This window comes from Dermacentor albipictus, chromosome 8 (genome assembly GCF_038994185.2).
Source record: "Dermacentor albipictus isolate Rhodes 1998 colony chromosome 8, USDA_Dalb.pri_finalv2, whole genome shotgun sequence".
Classification (NCBI taxonomy): domain Eukaryota; kingdom Metazoa; phylum Arthropoda; class Arachnida; order Ixodida; family Ixodidae; genus Dermacentor; species Dermacentor albipictus.
This window is the reverse complement of record NC_091828.1, coordinates 23,654,289-23,672,953: the sequence shown is the minus strand read 5'-3', so window position 1 is coordinate 23,672,953 and position 18,665 is coordinate 23,654,289. Positions and strand designations below refer to the sequence as shown.

At 47.6% G+C, this 18,665-nt stretch overlaps 1 protein-coding gene across 3 annotated transcripts in view; it reads right to left on the bottom strand.

The window, feature by feature from the left end:
• The window catches only part of LOC135907763 (uncharacterized), a 331,017-nt gene that overhangs the window by 54,221 nt on the left and 258,131 nt on the right, over nucleotides 1-18,665 (bottom strand). For all 3 annotated transcript variants that reach the window (XM_070523168.1, XM_070523169.1, XM_070523170.1), the window contains one exon: nucleotides 5,338-5,506. In XM_070523168.1, the coding sequence (XP_070379269.1) occupies nucleotides 5,338-5,506 (169 nt within the window). The remainder of the gene's footprint in view (nucleotides 1-5,337; nucleotides 5,507-18,665) is intronic.

Here is an 18,665-nt window from a genome sequence, read left to right as displayed (position 1 = left end):
CAAAGTTGATGCACACATGCCCGAGTCAGACAAGGTATCCCACATCCTCAAAGGCGTTGCCGATGACGCCTTCAACTTGCTCGTGTTCAACAACGTCGCGACGGTGGATGCTGTTATCAAAGAGTGCCGCCGCCTGGAACTCGCTAAAAGCAGACGTATCGATCAGCAGTTTGCCCGTTTGCCCAACACCCCAGCGACTTCTTCCTGTGCCGACGCTCCTCGTACCAACAACACCGGCGATATTACCAAGATCGTTCGGCGTGAGATTGAGGCCGCCTATCCGGCTGCCTTCGACTCCAGCCCCACCAACGCACCGGCAGTCACGGTTTCCCTGATCCAGGCAGTTGTCCGCCAGGAGTTCGAAAACATGGGCCTTCACACCATCTGCTCGGCCCATCACCCTGATACCCATCCGGCTTCTTCGATTCCGCCCCGTCCCGCATCGTCTTACCCACCACGTTTCCGCAACCCAGCTGAATGGCGCACTGCTGACGACAAGCCCATTTGTTTTCACTGCCGTCGCATCGGGCACATTTCTCGGCACTGTCGAAGTCGCTGGACTTCCCCGACCCGGTCTGCTTATACTGCCTATTCTCGACCCTCGGGTGGCCCTTCTCGTCCTTATGCCGCACGCTCCGATAATGCCGCCACTGACTCTCCTGCGCCGCACCGCCCCTATTCTCGTTCACCTTCGCCCCAAGGACGACAATCTCGCTCTCCCCAGCCCCGTCGCTCCTTTTCGCCGACTCCCTTCGGACGCCGCTCCCAGCCGGAAAACTGAATGATGCAGCGCCTCGAGGTGACGCTGCATTGCTCCCTACGCCGCCAAATCCTCCACTGACGTTGCCCACTCATCTGAACCTTCTTGACGTGCAAGTCGACGGTGTTCCTGTATCTGCTCTTATAGACACTGGGGCGCATTTGTCGGTAATGAGCGCGGACTTTCGTACCCGCCTGAAAAAAATAATCACGCCCGCCACGACGCTTGTTGTCCGTGTCGCCGATGGCGGAACAGCCCCCGTAATTGGTATGTGTGCCGCCCGCGTCTCCTTCGCCGATCGCTCAACAGTCGTGCTATTCACGGTCATCGCCCACTGTCCCCATGACATCATCCTCGGCTTAGACTTCCTCTCCGCACATTCTGCTCTAATTGATTGTTCCGCCAGTACTCTCCGCCTTGACCTGCCTGTTCTGGATCCCGCTGAACCACACCCCAGTCGCCTCAGTTCCGTCGACTTTGTTCGCTTGCCACCTACGGCACTGACTTACGTTGACCTAGTGTCATCCCCACCAGTGCCCGACGGTCACTATATCGCGGCTCCTATACAAGACGTCCTCCTTACACACGGGATCACGGTGCCTCATACCGTTTTATCTATTACGGCTAATTGCGTCTGCCTGCCCGTGGTCAATTTTGGCTTGACGACACAAGTGCTGCCACGCGGGATGTCTCTGGCCCAGCTTTGCTCATTCGAAGATCACTCAATAGCATCTATTGAGGTAGACAGCCATTCAGCCGATCCTCCTCTACCATCTCAGTCGCCAACTGGCACCATCGCCGACTTACAGAAAATGATTGCGCCCGACATGCCGTCCGAGCACGCTCGTGAGCTCTACCGCGTTCTGTTTTCCTACAACAATATTTTTGACTTTCACGACCGTCCTTTGGCCCAAACTACAACTGTTAAACATCGCATTAATACCGGCGATGCCCCTCCTATTCATCGCCGCCCGTATCGAGTGTCACCGGTTGAGCGTCAAGTTATTCACGCTGAAGTTCGCAAAATGCTTGCCAATAACATCATAGAACCGTCATGTAGTCCATGGGCGTCACCGGTTGAACTGGCAAAAAAGAAGGATGGCTCGTGGCGCTTTTGCGTGGATTATCGGCACCTTAACAGGGTTACCAAAAAGGACGTGTATCCCCTACCTCGGATCGATGACGCCCTTGACTGCCTCCATGGTGCTCGCTACTTCTCTTCTATTGACCTCCGCTCCGGCTACTGGCAGATTGCTGTGGACGATCTCGACCGCGAGAAGACTGCTTTTGTAACTCCGGACGGTCTTTATCAATTCAAAGTGATGCCGTTTGGTCTATGTAACGCTCCTGCCACTTTTGAACGCATGATGGACTCCCTTCTTCACGGTTTCAAATGGTCCATATGCCTGTGCTACTTGGACGACGTCATAGTATTCTCCTCAACGTTCGCTACGCACCTCGAGCGCCTCTCGGCAGTCCTGGACGTTTTTCGTCGCGCCGGTCTGCAACTGAACGCATCGAAGTGCCAATTCGGCCGTCGCCAGATTACCGTCCTTGGGCATCTCGTTGACGCGAACGGAGTGCAACCGGACCCAGGCAAAATCCATGCTGTTACGCACTTTCCTGTTCCGAAGTGTGTCAAGGATGTGCGCACCTTCATCGGCCTTTGTTCCTACTTCCGCCGTTTCGTGAAAAATTTCGCGGCCATCGCACGACCACTAACCGAGCTTTTGAAAAAAGACGCTCCTTTCCAGTGGGGCGATAACGAGGCCTCTGCATTCTCGCATCTAATCGACGTTCTCACAACGCCTCCCGTTCTGGCCCATTTCGATCCTTCTGCGCCTACCGAAGTTCGTACTGATGCCAGCGGTCACGGAATTGGCGCAGTACTGGCACAACGCCAGCGCGGCAACGACCGTGTTATCGCTTACGCCAGCAGGCTCCTCTCACCCGCGGAGCGCAACTATTCCATCACTGAGCGTGAGTGTCTGGCCCTAGTTTGGGCGGTTGCGAAGTTCCGCCCATACTTATATGGCCAACCCTTTTCCGTTACCACCGACCATCACGCGCTTTGTTGGTTATGCTCATTGAAAGACCCTTCAGGAAGACTTGGTCGCTGGGCCTTACGCCTCCAAGAATATTCGTTCTCTGTCACCTACAAATCTGGCCGACTACACAAGGACGCTGACTGCCTGTCTCGCTACCCGGTAGACGAGCCTGACGACGCCGACACTAGTACCGCCGACGGCATTTTCTCTGTGTCTGCCTTCGCTAATATCGCCGATGAGCAGTACCGAGACCTATCGCTGCGAGTACTCATCGAGCGTCTGCGCTCTACACCTACCGACACATCCGTTCGCCGATATGTCCTCCAGGGCGGCATTCTGTACCGAAGGAACTTCCTTCCTGACGGATCTGATCTTCTTCTTGTCGTGCCAAAACATCTACGACAGACTGTGCTCGTTGAGATGCATGACGCACCTACTGCAGGACATCTTGGTGTAACCCGCACGTACGACCGCGTCCGCCGCCGCTTCTATTGGCCTGGCCTCGCTCGCTCCGTCCGACAGTATGTTGCTGCCTGCGATACCTGCCAGCGTCGGAAAACACCTCAGGTGCTACCTGCCGGTCATCTCCAGCCGATCACTGTCCCTGTGGAACCGTTCTTTCGTGTTGGATTAGACCTCCTCGGTCCCTTTCCCACGTCATCCTCTGGGAACAAATGGGTAGCCGTCGCAACTGATTACGCCACCCGATACGCTATCACGCGGGCTCTCCCTACCAGTTGCGCCACTGACGTCGCGGACTTTCTCTTGCGTGACATTATCTTACTTCATGGCGCCCCGCGACAGCTGCTCACTGACCGTGGTCGTAACTTCCTCTCGAAAGTTATCGCCGACATTGTACGTTCCTGCTCCACTCAACACAAGCTGACTACCTCATACCATCCTCAAACCAATGGCCTGACAGAGCGGTTAAACCGTACTCTTACCGATATGCTGTCAAAGTACGTTTCCAAGGACCACCGCGACTGGGACATTGCCCTTCCTTACGTCACATTCGCTTATAATTCTTCCCGGCACGACACCGCCGGATTTTCTCCCTTTTATCTGCTCTACGGTCGCGAACCGACCTTGCCGCTTGACACGGCACTTCCTCCTGTTGCGATCTCAACAAGCGAGTGTGCGCGCGACGCCATCGCTCTCGCCGACCATGCACGCCAGCTTGCCCGTGCTCGACTGACGGACTCGCAAACCACTCAGCAGCGTCAGTACAACGCCCGCCACCGTGACGTACAGTTTTCGCCTGGTGCGCTCGTGCTCCTCTGGTCGCCCTCCCGTCACGTCGGACTTTCAGAGAAGCTCCTTTCGCGATACACAGGGCCCTACCGCGTGCTGCGCCAGGTGACGCCTGTGACGTACGAAATTGCCCCTGTGAGCTCAACCTCGTCATCTACTGTGGCACCTAGTGATGTTGTGCACGTCAGTAGGCTCAAGGCCTACTACACTGTTTCCAAGTCCGGCCTTTACTCGCTCCGGGACGGCGCTTTTGCCGCCGGGGGTAGTGCTACGGAATAGTATTACCGATGACGAAGAGGCGAGCAGTACGAAGACGACGACAACGATTGGAGGCTAGCGCGGGCTGTTGCCTCTTGGCCAAGTGCGGCGTATTACGTTGTAAATATACTTGTATATAGCTTTTCATTTGCGTCTTCTTACGTAACAATATGATCTAAATATTCGATATCGCACCGAAGTCTTCGTATTTGCTAATTTATAAACAAGCAGTGTATATCAGCGCCTATGTAATTCATGCCACTCTTTCTTTCTCATCGTGACATCTCTTATTTTCACTATTGGCCCATATTACTTTGAGGCGAGTTTTCTTTTAAATTAATTTCTTGTATAATTTTTTCTCTTCCATTTGAGACTACCATAAATGTAGCGTCCTCATGGCATTGGTGATTGTGGAAAGATGTTGACAAAGACAGTCCCTAATGCGATCAGAATTCTTTGGCAACGTTATCCACTTCTCGTTACGTACCTAACATGCCAAAAAACGGGGCACAGGGTCAGTGTATATTCGTGGTGAATTTCTCAGAGTGGGAATGTGCCAACCCTTAAGAACCTTCAAAGTCGCTCCGTTGCTGCAGGGAATCGAACCCTCGCTACAGGGATTCATCAAGCACAAGAGCCCGACGCTTTAGCGAGCAGTGCCGCCAGATGCTACAGCGGGTCGACGAAAGCGCGAGACAGCAGTGCGACCACTCAACGTGAGTCGTGACGCCATTTAGTAAGCACTCTGCACTTGAACATATCACCTCTCTGTGTCTGTCTCGTTACTTCTATAATTATAATTAGCAAAATATGCATCGTAGGATATATCATGATGCATAAAATATACAATCGCAACACACCCGTCGTAAAAGAGTATTTCTAGTTGCACTAACGTCGCAAATCATATCCATAGGGAGCTTCAGCCGCCAGCTTTTGTTCTGTTTGACACGGGTCGAAAACAATATAAATGCGAGTAGCATGAAGGGTAAATGCGTTTTCGTTCTAACTTTACTTCTTTACCTTTTCATCTTTGGCCGTAGAAAGAAAGTGGTCCGCCGACCAATACTTGTCACTGATCACCAAGCGGACACCGCAGCATATCAACCTTAAGTTCAAGGAAAATGAATTGTATATGGTGAGGTATTCGCAAGCCAGAAATACGTCGTCCGCGCTGCACAGACCGGTCCCCCTGCGAACGAAAAAGTGGTTCAGACATGAAAGGCAATCTACTACACTAACATATTTGGCCCTCCACGGGGCTCATAATGATATCAGTGTTGCTTTGTCATTCATACCCGAAATAATACACACCCCATGGTCCTACACACTCCATGGTGGGTGTGTATGACCGCGCATACACGCCAGCCATGGGGCAGTTCTCATTGCGTGAATCACATTTACTCGCATCCAGAGAGTTGAGTTATAGCTTTCGTGCTGTTGTTTGTTTTTACGCTAAGCGGCAGAAGCTATTGGGGAGGAGCAGGAGGAAAGAGAAAAGTGGAAGGCAGGGAGGTTAACCAGAATAACGTCGGGTTGGCTACCCTACACCGGGGAATGGGAAAGTGGAAAGCAAAGATCACAGGGAGAGACAGGAGGAAGGAAAGAAGGAAATTGCGGCAAGTTTGCTGACGCGTGTGATTTTACAGAAATTGCATTAATAGGCACAGGTGGTCGCGCAAACCCGTCTTCCTTAAGAAACACAAAAGCGCCTTCACCGCTTTATGGGCCGACGGGAGATGGGGGCGGTGTTCCAGCAGCACCTGCACAGAAAGCGGCCGATTGTCCTGTTTTTGGAAAACTTTGGCAAGTTCTTGTCTCTCTAGGGCATATCTTGGACAGTGGCACAGCAGGTGGTCGATGTTTTCTTCGGTGCCACAGACCTCGCATGGTGCACTGTCAGACACTCCAATTATTGTAGAGTATGCCTTTGTGAAGGCAACTCCTAACCAAAGGCGCTAGAGAAGCGTAGCTTCATGTCGAGGAAGTCCGAGTGGAGGTCGGAGTTGCAGGGAGGGGTTTAGTCGATGTAGTCGTGCAAGTCGTAAGTTAGGCGAGTTCCACTCGGTCACTGCCTTGCAGCGTCAGTCCTCGAAAGCGGAATCGGAACGCTGTGCTCTTCTTGATGTGCTGTGCGAGCGGCGTTATCGGCGGAATCATTGCCACTGATTCCACAGTGGCCAGGTACCCATTGAAAAACGACCTTGTGGCCTTTTTGTTGGACATCATGGTAAAGTTTCACGACTTCATATGTCAATTGGTCATGACATCCGTGTCGGAGAACTGACTGCGCGCACTGTAATGGCGGTCTTGAATCACTGAACACAGCCCATTTTCTAGGTCTTTCAGAATCAATGAATTCCAGTGCTCGACGCAGGGTCGTTAGTTCTGCTGCCGTTGAGGTCGTGACGTGATGTCTTGAACCGCAGTGTCATTCCTCGCGTTGGTATAACTACGGCACCACCAGAACTGCGTGACGTAGTCGATCCATCGGTATAGATGTGCACGTGGTTGCTGTACTTTTCATGCAGGAGAAGTAAGCTCAGCTGTTTTAGAGCGGGGCCGGCAGATCTGTCTTGTCGAGCAGGCCCTTGCAGCAGTGAGGCTCGCCATGTGGCGGGAACGGGTCCTAGCATAATGCCTGAGATGCATACGCATTGTCTCAACCGTAATGTGCATCGTGATCGGGTAATCCTGCGCAGGGATCGCATTCCATGTGATCCCCGCATGGAATGCCCTTTTTCTATGGAAGAACTAGAAGCTGCGCTGGCTTTGTGCAGGCGTTCTTCAGCGCCAGGACCTGACGGGATTACGTACCGTGCCCTGTGTAACCTAGGAGACCAATACTCTTGCTCTTGTACAACGACTCCTGGCAGACGGGTATGGTTCCGCAAGAGTGAAAGTCAACTCGCCTCATTCCACCTCTCAAAGCTGGCAAGTCGCCTTTGGACATTTCTTCATACCGTCCGATCGCACTTGCCAGCTGTGTCGGAAAAACAATGGAAAGAATGATTTTAACACGTCTGGAATGGTACTTAGAGTACTATGAAATCTATCCACATGCTATGGCTTGATTCAGACGGGGCCGTTCATCAACAGACAGCGTTGTTGACTTGATATGATAAAGGATGAAGGCTAAGGTTGAAGCCATGCTTAGCACGTTAGAAGCCGTCGGACTTGGTGGTAAGATGTATATGTGGGTCTGCAACTACTTACAGAGGAGACCATTCTACGTGCACACAGAAAATGGCCCGACATCCGTGCATCACGGTAGCCGAGGAGTCCCTTAAGGCGGAGTGCTTAGCCCGACTCTTTTCAATCTCACACTCAGTGGATTAGTTTACAACCTGCCAAGCACCGTACGACTTTCTATCTATGCGGACGGCATCTGCATTTGGGCATCAGGTGTGACATGACTTCAGCTTCGCGCTCGGTTTCAGAAGGCAGCCACAATGACATCTTGCTACCTTCGTGACCAAGGACTTGAAATTTCATGCGGAAAGTCCGCAATGGTGGCATTCACGAGGAACCCAATGTCTGGTTACGGCGTATCTATTAATGGACAACTTATACCATACAGCAGAAGTCACAGGTTCCTGGGAGTCCTAATTGACAGAGACCTGTCTTGGACTCCGCACGTCAATTACGTGAAAAAGCGGCTGTCTGCTATCTGTCACCTGCTCAGGCTTCTTGCAGGAAAAAGTTGGGGAGTATCTATACACGCTATGTTACAGTTATACATGGCGTTGTTCGTTGGGTTCCTGCGATACAGCCTGCCTGCAATATCCAACACCTCCAAGACTAATCTGCGTACGATTCAGAGTATTCAAGCTCAAGCCCTTCAGATATGCCTGTGCTTACCACGCAGTGCATCAACGGCTGAAACCATTGGCAAAAGCTATGTGCCTTCTAATGACGAATGTTGCGAGATGTATTACGCCCATTGCACAGCCTTTTCGAACTTAATACAATGACAAACTAAGTAACGACAGCGCAATTTTGCCAGTACATGTGGCCAGTAAACAAAGTAAAAACTGCACTTCAATAGGAAGCTTTGTGAAATCCTTTCTGATGAAAACTGTGCACGGGGGTGTGCAATACCAATGCATGCAGTAGGTTTGTACATGTACAGGATATGTTTCTAATTTTCTGATAAGAAAACAAAACAAAAATACAAGGCCGTTCTTTCGCTATATGGCTCATGAGGCGGAAAATCCGGTGTAATTGTTGGTGCTGGCGTGACCACAAGATGGTCCAGAAAGGCTACGAACACTCGATCTTCGGTGGAAGTAGAACCGACGACCATTGTTAGGAGTGGAATCGACAACCATTGGTCTTAATTAAGGCGAAGTTTATTAAGGTACAGTTAATTAGCATGTAGTTAATTATGGTACTCGAACCCACGACTTTTGGTTGCTATCGAACCCTCAACCTACGGTGGGAGTCGAACTCATGACCCTCGGGGCTAATTAAGGCGAAGTTAATTAGGGCACATGTATTCAAGGTAGAGTTAAGTAAGGCACATGAACGCATGACCCAGGTAAGTAATACTAACGACAAGATCGTTAGCGCGCATTGCATGCACTGCGCTTTTCAGCAGAGAATAGCCAGACTTGGTGAGAGGCCCCTTCAATGGCGCCCGGGCCATCTCTTGCAATGTAAGAAGGAAGTATGGTGAATATATATAATAAAACCTGCTATGCATAGTATACAGTGCAACCGAATGCAGTAATGTTTTCTCTTGCAAGCAAGCACCGTTTAATACATTTCTAAACAAATATGATTGTATGCGGGAAGTATGAATTATTTACCCCATAACCAAAGAGACAACCAAGGAAAAAGTACGTTTACGTTTAGGCATGTACATGGTAAACGTTAATTTAATTGTGTGCATATTTGTTGAAATTGACCACTTCTATTTAGCCGAAAATTGCATGGAATATTCTTTTTACACTGCTATATAGTCTAATATATTTTCGTATAAAACGTTTAGTAGATTATGCGTTCTGTACTGGATTATTTCTTCACCAATATTGCATTCGTAAGTGGTCGCAGATGGCGATATTGTTATGCTGTAACAACTTAGAAATAAAAAATAGCAAGCATTGATACTTAGTGAAGTAAATCTTTTTGAACAAGAGCGGTCATATAAAGTCACGATAGGCTCCTGCAATGCCCTTTCATATCACGCCGCCACATTGGCTAGGTGAGTGCATCCCAGTTGAAAATGACAACAGAGGTTGTGTTCAGTACTACAGAAATTTCTGTTCTACAACAGGATTTTTCTGTAGTAACTACAGATTCCTGATGGAGCGACAGACTTTTCTGATGTACAACAGACATTTCTTGTTGTGACTACAGAAGTACAGTCTGCCGTATGTCTGTTGTTCCAACAGAAAGCTGAAGCTCTACAACAGATTTTTGTAGTACTACAGAAAAATTTGTCATCACTACAGGCACCCTGTTGTCCCAACAGAAATGTTCCTGAAGTAACCCGAAAAACTTCTGTAGTGCTACAGAGAGCTGTTGAAATACTACAGAAACCTAATGTGGCAACAGGCCCCCAATTGTCACAACAGAAGGGTTCCTGAAGTAATGCGACCAACTTCTGTTGTACTACAGAAAAATGTTGTTGTACGACAGAAACCTATCAATGCAACAGGCCCCCAGTTGTCATAACAGAAGTGTTCCTGAAGTATTGGACAAACTTCTGTTGTACTGCAGGGAACTGTTCCACAACGGAAACCTATCGTCGCAACATGTACCCAATGATGACAACAGAAGTGCACTGAAATTGGGCGATGCGACAAGCTTCTGTAGTGCCCAGTTGAAAAAGACAAGAGGAATTCCTGTCGCAACTACAGAAATTCTGTAGTACGACAGAAGTTCTTGACATTTCTTAATTGAGAGACATTTCCGACGTTACGACAGAAATTCTGATGTCGCAACAGAAGTATTCTGTCGCGAAGGCCAATAGTTATGAAGTCGCAACAGAAACGTTCTGTCGCGACAAGAGTTCTGAAGTCGGAACAACAGCTTTGTATCCTGACAGCGACTCCGACGTTACGACACCAATTCTGACGTCGCAGCAGAAACATTCGGTCGCGACGGCCAAGAGTTCCGAAATCGCAACAGAAGCGCATTCCGTCGCGGCCCATTAAAATTGTATGTTAGTTTCGCATCGGTGGTGTACACTGTACTTTTCACTTGCGCGGTATTCACTCACGCTTCTCTGAAGCCGGCAATGCTGATGGCACCGACACCGGTAATAAAGTCGACGTGGCGAATAGTTATAATGGTGCCGTGACGACGCGGCACCAGCAACGCCCTACCGGCCTCCTCAAAATCGGCCGCTGATCAAAATCATACCATCTGCGGGAATGGCTGCGTATCCGTTTTTTTTGGTAAGATGTGGCACACAGGCCTGTGGACTTACATGTGCTGTTACACTGACACATTAGTTAATTTGCCAGGAATATTTCACAAGCTTATGCGAAGCGGAAAAGAAGATTTGGGTTGTTCCACAAAGTTGCGTGAAAAGCTGTCTCGCTCGGGTCTCATTAATCTGGTACAGTGCTGCCGTGAGAAGCCAGTATGCTGTCAGAAAGAACTCTCATCCACGAATGTTTATGTCGCTATTTTGCATTGAACACACGAATTATATGCGCGCTCAAAAGTGTAAAGAACGAGAGACAACTGTCGAAACTAGCAGTAATAACCCTAAAAGTCAACGTTGTCTATTTCTGAATTTCTTATTTCATATGGATATCGTACATCAAAATCGATGTTCTAGCACTCTACGATGTACCTGTCGATGGTACAAACACTCTTGCTCTTCTAGAGATGCGGCACTTGACGCGGTGGAGTGATAGCGGATTTTGGCTCTTAAAATGCAAGTGTAAACATCAGCGCATCAGCACGTCGTACTATTGACAAGGCCAAAATGTACACTGGAAAAGCATGTCAGGGGTGGTGCAGTGAGCCATGTTGGTTTTTCTTTTTGCAAATTATACATTTCCTTAATATTACAAATGCTTTCAATGAAGTATTCTCTAACAGGCCGGGCATTTACGTCGGCATGTCTCACGTCCATTCTAGTTTTCCATAAACTATGTAAGGACACCAGCATGAATATGTCATAGGGTACTTTGTCTTCATTTAGAGTACGCAAGAAACGAATCCCAACGTGGCTCAGTGTGATGACTGAGCTAGCGAATTTCAAGCGTTTTTAGCCCTGTGACTGCCAACCAATGGCAGAGATGCTGTCGTGACCGTTGTCTATTGTTAACATGTCTTGTTTTGTAGCCTTGTTGCCATGTCGGTAATAAAGAAAAAAAAAGGGGGGGGGGGTGGTGCAGTGGTAAGATGCCGGGCTCGGAATCGTGAGGTGGCAAGTTCGAATCCTAGGCAAAGACGTTTTTTTTACTTTTATATTTTTCTTTTTTGTACTAACAAATTTACATAGCCTTAAGGGGTCTCTGTCAATTTTTAATTAAATATTTATCAAGAACTACAGAACTTTCTTCTACAGGACGTCACACTACGAATAACAGAACTACAGACAACAGAACTACAGGCAACAGAACTACAGAAACAACGTCCCAAAATGCGACAGACTGTGAAAATTTCCTGTTGTATTTTTCAACTGGGATATAAGCTTTACATACGGGCTGCGAATGTGAGGGTTCGTTGACCACGGTGCTTTCGAAAACCATTGCCATGCCATTGTCATCTTTTGTTCTTATATAGCAACAGTGCAAGGTACAAAATACGATCTCTAGTAACACAGGTAAACTAAAGTCACAAAGCTCCGCCTGGGTTTTGAGGAACTACGTAGCTAAATGACCAGGGTCAGTTCGGACTTACACTTTTCCAACGTGTGAAATTTTGCAGAAGAATGTAATTTTAGCGACGTTGGCCGGTGGGCTATATCGGCTTTATACAAAAGAGAAATTATTGTCCTTATTAAACATATATTGCGAAGGGCGCTACACTAACACATCGCAAGATGCCATCTAACCATCGGGATATGGGATTTTTATTGCAGCACCCTATTGCAGCACCCATGGGCTGCGTAGGAGACGTACGCTTCTTTATCAAGGTTGGCTTTCAGAACTGCCGTCAAAACGAAAACGACTGACTTATATTCCTGACTAATAGCCACACCCCTGCATGGGGATCAGCTGTAACTTAGAAGCCAAGAATTTCGACAAAACAGTCGCACGGAGGAAGAGTGGCATCCTGCGCGCTGATGAATTTTCATTTACAATTTACTTTCATGCACTGCCACAACCTCCAACGTCCCTCCGTGGCCCTGGCAAGTCGCCAGCTCTATGTTTTATTTGTGCGGTTAGTTTTCACGGCGAGCTCTTTCGCCTGAACTGCCAGATACTGGGAGTCCGCAATGAAGAGAAACCCTCTGACGGCGTAGCGCGCTTAATTTAAGCTCAAGGTTGCAGCATATGCTGAGAAGCACGGCAAACGAGCAGTCGGTCGCAACAGCGGCGTTCGGGACAAGCGCGTACATAGGTGGCTTAAGTAGAAAGTGGAGCTCGCCGCAACGAACAAATCGAGGAAGGCGTTAAGTAGGAAAGCGTCGATGCTCCAGGAACACACATTCGGAAAAATTAGGCTCAGTCTCCCGTTCAAAGTCCGACCCTCTACGAAATGGAGAAAAAATTATGCACCTCTTATACGGATCTATACAGTATATGGATTTAGATTTCTGAGAGGCCATCTTGTATTCTCAAGTCATATTGTTGCCATCTAATGCCTGCTACGAGGGACGGTTTTGCTGTGTGATGAACAATTTGTGTCACGCCGCCAGACCCAGGGCGAAAGTGTGGACATTTCAAATACATGGAGCCACTCGCAGCCATTGAATAATTATGCAGTAATCCGCTGGAGTTATCTAACTATGCGTAAGTATTGTGTCACTTTCTAATCTCCACACATACAAATCGACGTATCTTCTCTACCGCGATTGAAGAACCAGTAAACGGTGCAATAAAGGTATGCTTTTTTGGCATTGTAATTTGTTTTGGCTCTTTATCCGACCAGTATAAACCCTTATCAGCCTTTATTGGCCATTATCAACCTAATCTGACTCCACCCGACCTTTATCAACGCTTATCGGTCCTTATCAGAATAGATCCGGCGCTTATCAACCATGATCGTTTTTTATCGGAATCGCTCCGACTCTTATCACCCCTTATCTGTACTTATCAACCTTTTCAGACATGATGCGACCTATCAACCTACCGGAATCGAACCAAGCCTTATAGAACCTTATCGGCTCTTATCAGTCTCATCGGATTTGATCTGACCGTTATAAACCCTCATCGGTCCTTATCAGCATTATAAGAATTGCTGCAAGGATTATAAGCCCTTATCGCTCTCCAGCACATTATCCATCCGCGTCGAACCATTATCAACCGTAATCAGACCTACATAAGCCCTCATCACTCCTTATCAACCCATTGATTGCGTATCTATATTTACTTGGCGACAACACAGAAAACGCGGTACAACATATTCGTCTGGTTCACATATATTCCCCTTCTGCAACTGGTCGTATTCCAAGCAGTGTGAAGAAAAAATGGTGTAGGAACGTCTTCATAACCTTCATAAGGTGGAGTTGGAAACGGCTGCATTTCGATGGGGGCGAAATGCGAAAATACCCGTACACTTAGATTTAGATGCACGTAAATAAACCACAGGTGGTCCGAACTTCTGGAGTCTCCCACTACGGCGTGCCTGATACCAGATCGTGGTTTTGTCATGTAAAACTCCATAATTTATTTTTAAACAGAAATGCATGGTGCATGAATAAAAGAATTCGGCCTCGTTTAAAGCCTTCTGCAAAAGAGCGGTGCATAGGAGTGCACGTATTTGCTCGCGTACAACTCGTGCCTTGCACGGTAACACCTGAAGAACCAACGCGCCAGGCCCTGCTGGATGAGCGTCGGCATGCAAAATTTCAAGCATATCATAGACATTTATTATAATGGCGGGGTGGTCACAAATACGGAAGATATTATCAAAGAATTTTAAAGGTATTGTACAGCGCTGCTCATTTCTTCTCACGCACCTAACCCTGATGCTCTGACACACTTCCTCTCACTAGTGAACCCTCTCTCAAAGGATGATGATTGTGTTATTAGTGGAATATTTACCCAACAAGAGATTGACCTTGCCATTGATCAGTGACCGCTTTAATAAAACACCAGCTCCTAATGGAACCTTGCATAATGTTAAATTGAATTAGCGTTTATATTAAGCCCTGATTTATTTGAAGTCCTTACTGCTAGTTTTGATGGAGATTGCTTACGACGATCATTTACAAAATGTCAAATTACCTTCGTCCCTACCAGTAGTGCCAAAGAAAAATTATGGTCTTTAGAATGCTATAGGCCCATTAACCTGACGAATGTAGACTTCAAAACTTTATGCAAACGCCTTACCTAATCGGCTACAGTATGAAACATCATTGATTGCTGACCCTCGCCAGACATGCGAATTAAAACGCCGTTCCTTACAAACTTACATCTTACCTGAACAGTTCTTCAGTATTGCTCATCCGTCTGTGACCGCTTTTCATTACTTCAGGACATTAAGCAAGAGCATTTGACCGAGTGACCCACGCCTACATTTTCAAACTCTTCATCATCATCATCGTCATCATCACCACCACCACCATCATCATCATCAGCCTAGTTACGCCCACTGCAGGGCAAAGGCCTCTCCCATATTTCTCCAACCACACCGGTCATGTACTAATTGTGGCCGTGCTGTCTCTGCAAACTTCTTAATCTCATCCGCCCGCCTAACGTTCTGCCGCCCCCTGCTCCGTTCGAACTCTTATAATATATTAATGCTGGCACCGTTCGTTACAAAGTTCTTCGAAAGCGCTACACTAAATGTTCTGCCAGTATCATTGTTGAAGGCAATCTGTGCGAACCGATGTCCATTTTTTCCTTTGTAAAATAGGGTTGTCCATTCTCTCCACTTCTATTCGTCCTTTATTTATAACCAATGTGTATAAGCATTCTAAAGTGCAGTGACAAGAGCGGTTTCAACATTTTGGGCAATGAACACAACACCTTGGAATACGCACGTGATCTAGCCTTTTTCTGCTATGACAAACCGAGCTTTGTCAGTTTTATCATTGACTAAAATATTCGGTAGGGTCTCTAGTGCGCAGATTAATTGGTCAAAAGGCTCAGGTATCTCGTTTCATTTTTGGGGATGTACGCCGACTCATTATGCTGGTGTATAATGGACAACCATGCCACCAAAATACCTTGCTGTTCTTTTTGATGCGTGTAAGCTTAGTGGACATTTCTGGTGAGAACATGCACCAGAACTTTAACGGCATGGGATACTTTTACGCCACACCCTCTTTCTACAGTTGGTTGGGCAGCGGCTTGTAATTTGTTCCTGGCTAAAAAGCTATTATATGTAGTGCAGATAATTCATTGAGCCCGCACTTGCAATCAATGTTTTTTTTTTTATTTGGTGGTCTTCTAAGGTGAGGATGGGGCGGTTTGGTATCGCATATTAGAGGCTCGATTGCGCAACATTTGGACGACACACACAGAAGAGAAACACGCACCACAGAGTGCTACTTGCAACGATCGTTTTACTCCCTTGTCAATGAAATAAATACTGGAAGATTCTCGGGGCGGGGGGGAGTAGGGAGGGTAACAACAAAAACAAAAATATTTTTGCAAACATGGCCATCCACCAATGCCCAGCCAGCTTTGCCATGTGATTATTTTTGACATCGCAAAAAAAGGAGCCACGATACAAAATTCCAGATTAGCGCGTAAAGAAATCTGTTTTCTTAGCACTAAGGGAAACTGATGGCATGCTCACGCACATACTTCCCAAACGTGCAATCTAAGCGGCTTCGATTATATCTCGCGTCATTCACAATGGTCTGCTACCTGTAGGTGTTTGAGGCAAAATAATATCTTTAGACCCTTATGTAGGGGTGGACTTGCTTATATTCATCTGTTTGTGCGACAGATTGCTGCTTTTTTATTTGTTCGGGATATTTCACTCCCAATATGACTACCGCTCATACAAGACAACTTAGGCAATGATTTACCTAACCTTGTAGTTTCTTCCCAATATTCTGAACGACCTTGTTTGTGGGGCTTTGCGTATGAAGTGTATTTGGCTGTGAGATTGCTCTTTATTTTGTTTTCCACTGAATATCTTCACACAGCATCAAGAAAACAACTGTATAAAGATTTGATATCAATGATATGCCATCCTCCCGTTTGCAGTTCTACACTCTCTAGTCTCTTATGCCTCTTGCGCTGTTAAGCACGAGGTCGAAGGACCGAATCCCGACTGCGGTGGCCCCATTGCGATATTGGCGAAAGGTACAAACGCCTGTGTTCCGTGCATTGCTGCCAGAGTAATGATCCCCTGGTGTTCAAAATTAATCCGGAGTTTTCAACTACGGCATGCCTCATGATCGGTTCACGGTTTTGGCACGTAAAAGACCGGAGCTCAATTGACTCCAGTGTGGCAGGGTACGACGCACTTAAGCGAGTCCGCAAGATGCCTTTATCTCCATGTACAAAGAGATGTTTCTTTTATATTGCACAGTGAAATGTTACCTGTTAAAACTTGCTTGAACAAAAAAGGCATTCCTCTATCGACTGTGAATTGTCCCCTTTTCGAAGTTCCCCAGACCATAGAGCATTGCTTCATAAGTTGTGAAGACGCGACATTAAGTTGGTATGCGCTTCAACGAACTCTTAAGAAAGACTTCATTTTGAATCAGCATACTATCCCATACTTGATTGCACCCCACGGAGAAGGCGCGCCTATTGATGTGTTTTAGAGCGCAGCTCTTTGGCGTCCGTTCCTGGGTTTCGCGTCGTCGTCGGCGTCGTCGTCGTCGTCGTCGTCGTCGTCGGCGTCGGCGTTGTCGGCGTTGTCGTCGGCCTCGTAACCAGCTCGCCTCCGCCGCCGCGCTCCGCCGCCGCGCATGCGCCGCTGCTCCGCCGCCGCGCATGCGCGCTGTCGGCTCTCCGGGCGAGGGAGGATGATGGAAGGGAGGAGGAGAGACTGTGGAGGAGGGCTGGCTACACAAATGGCTCTTTGGCGTCCGTTCCTGGGTTTCGCGTTGTCGTCGGCCTCATAACCAGCTCCGCCCCCCTTTCATCCCCCCAGCGCTAGCAGCGACCGACTGATACCGCTTTCGTGAGTCCGCTACCGCACTCACGAAAGACGTCGTGCACTTCCTGCAACTCGCATTAACCGTCCATCGATCCACACTGATGTTAGTAGTGGGGGACTTTAATGTTGACATAAAGACAAACAGCAATTTCCTAACACTTATGCGGGAGAACATCCCGTTCCTCTCGCTCGTAACGCGTCCCACGGCTGTGACAACCTCGCGAGGCACTTGTATAGATCTCGTCTTTGAGAATCAAGCATTGGTGTACCAAGTCGAACATATATCAGTCTATTTCTCCGACCACAAAGCTTCCTTCATGACTGTCAAGAACTGTTAATGGAGTCTTTGTTAAAGGAATACGTGTGAAAAATAAAAAAAAAAATTCTGTGATAGCGCATACATGTGTTGCTCGATTTCTTTGCCTCAATCTATCGAAAAGGTGAAACATCTTATTTGCTGCGCTCAAATTTCGCATTAGGAAGTAGCGTAATCGTCGGTAATTTTTTTCTTATTGAACTACATAGCTTATGGAAGACACGCATGTTGGAGTGAAACGCTGAACCAATTGTTTTGTTCAAATTTCTCTAGGCTCAAAATATCGGTCACTTGAAGGACATGTATGACTTAACAGTTTCAACCGGACTGGTACCACTTCATAGGTTCCCTGTCTTTGCCACTTTTAACGTTCAAAATTACTGGTAGTGCTTGCGTGATACACGGTGCGCTCAGCGTGATTTATAGGTCCTTTTTAGGCCATGAATACGAGATGTGTGAATTACGTTTCTCGCCTGTACATGATGCAATAAATACCGCATAAGAAAAAAGTGGTGGGTGTTTAGCTTAGTGGGTAAGACACCCGGCTTCTGAGCGGGAAGTCGTAGCTACGAAACTCACGACCGCCAACGTTTTATCTCTAATTTTCGTTTCGAATTTATTCTGTTTTTTTTTGTTGTTCTGGAGCGCACAGTGTTACGCGTTATGGACAAACCAACGGACCAATTTCCTGGGTGAGTCGCCAAAAAATGCATTTGCATTTTAATGGTTAAAACGGTTAAAACGGCGACCAGACCTCAGCCGTTGTGCGCGGAATTTCACCTCCTTACCCACGGCATGCACGACGCCCGAATGTCTGCGTGGGTGCGCCAGGGCTGCC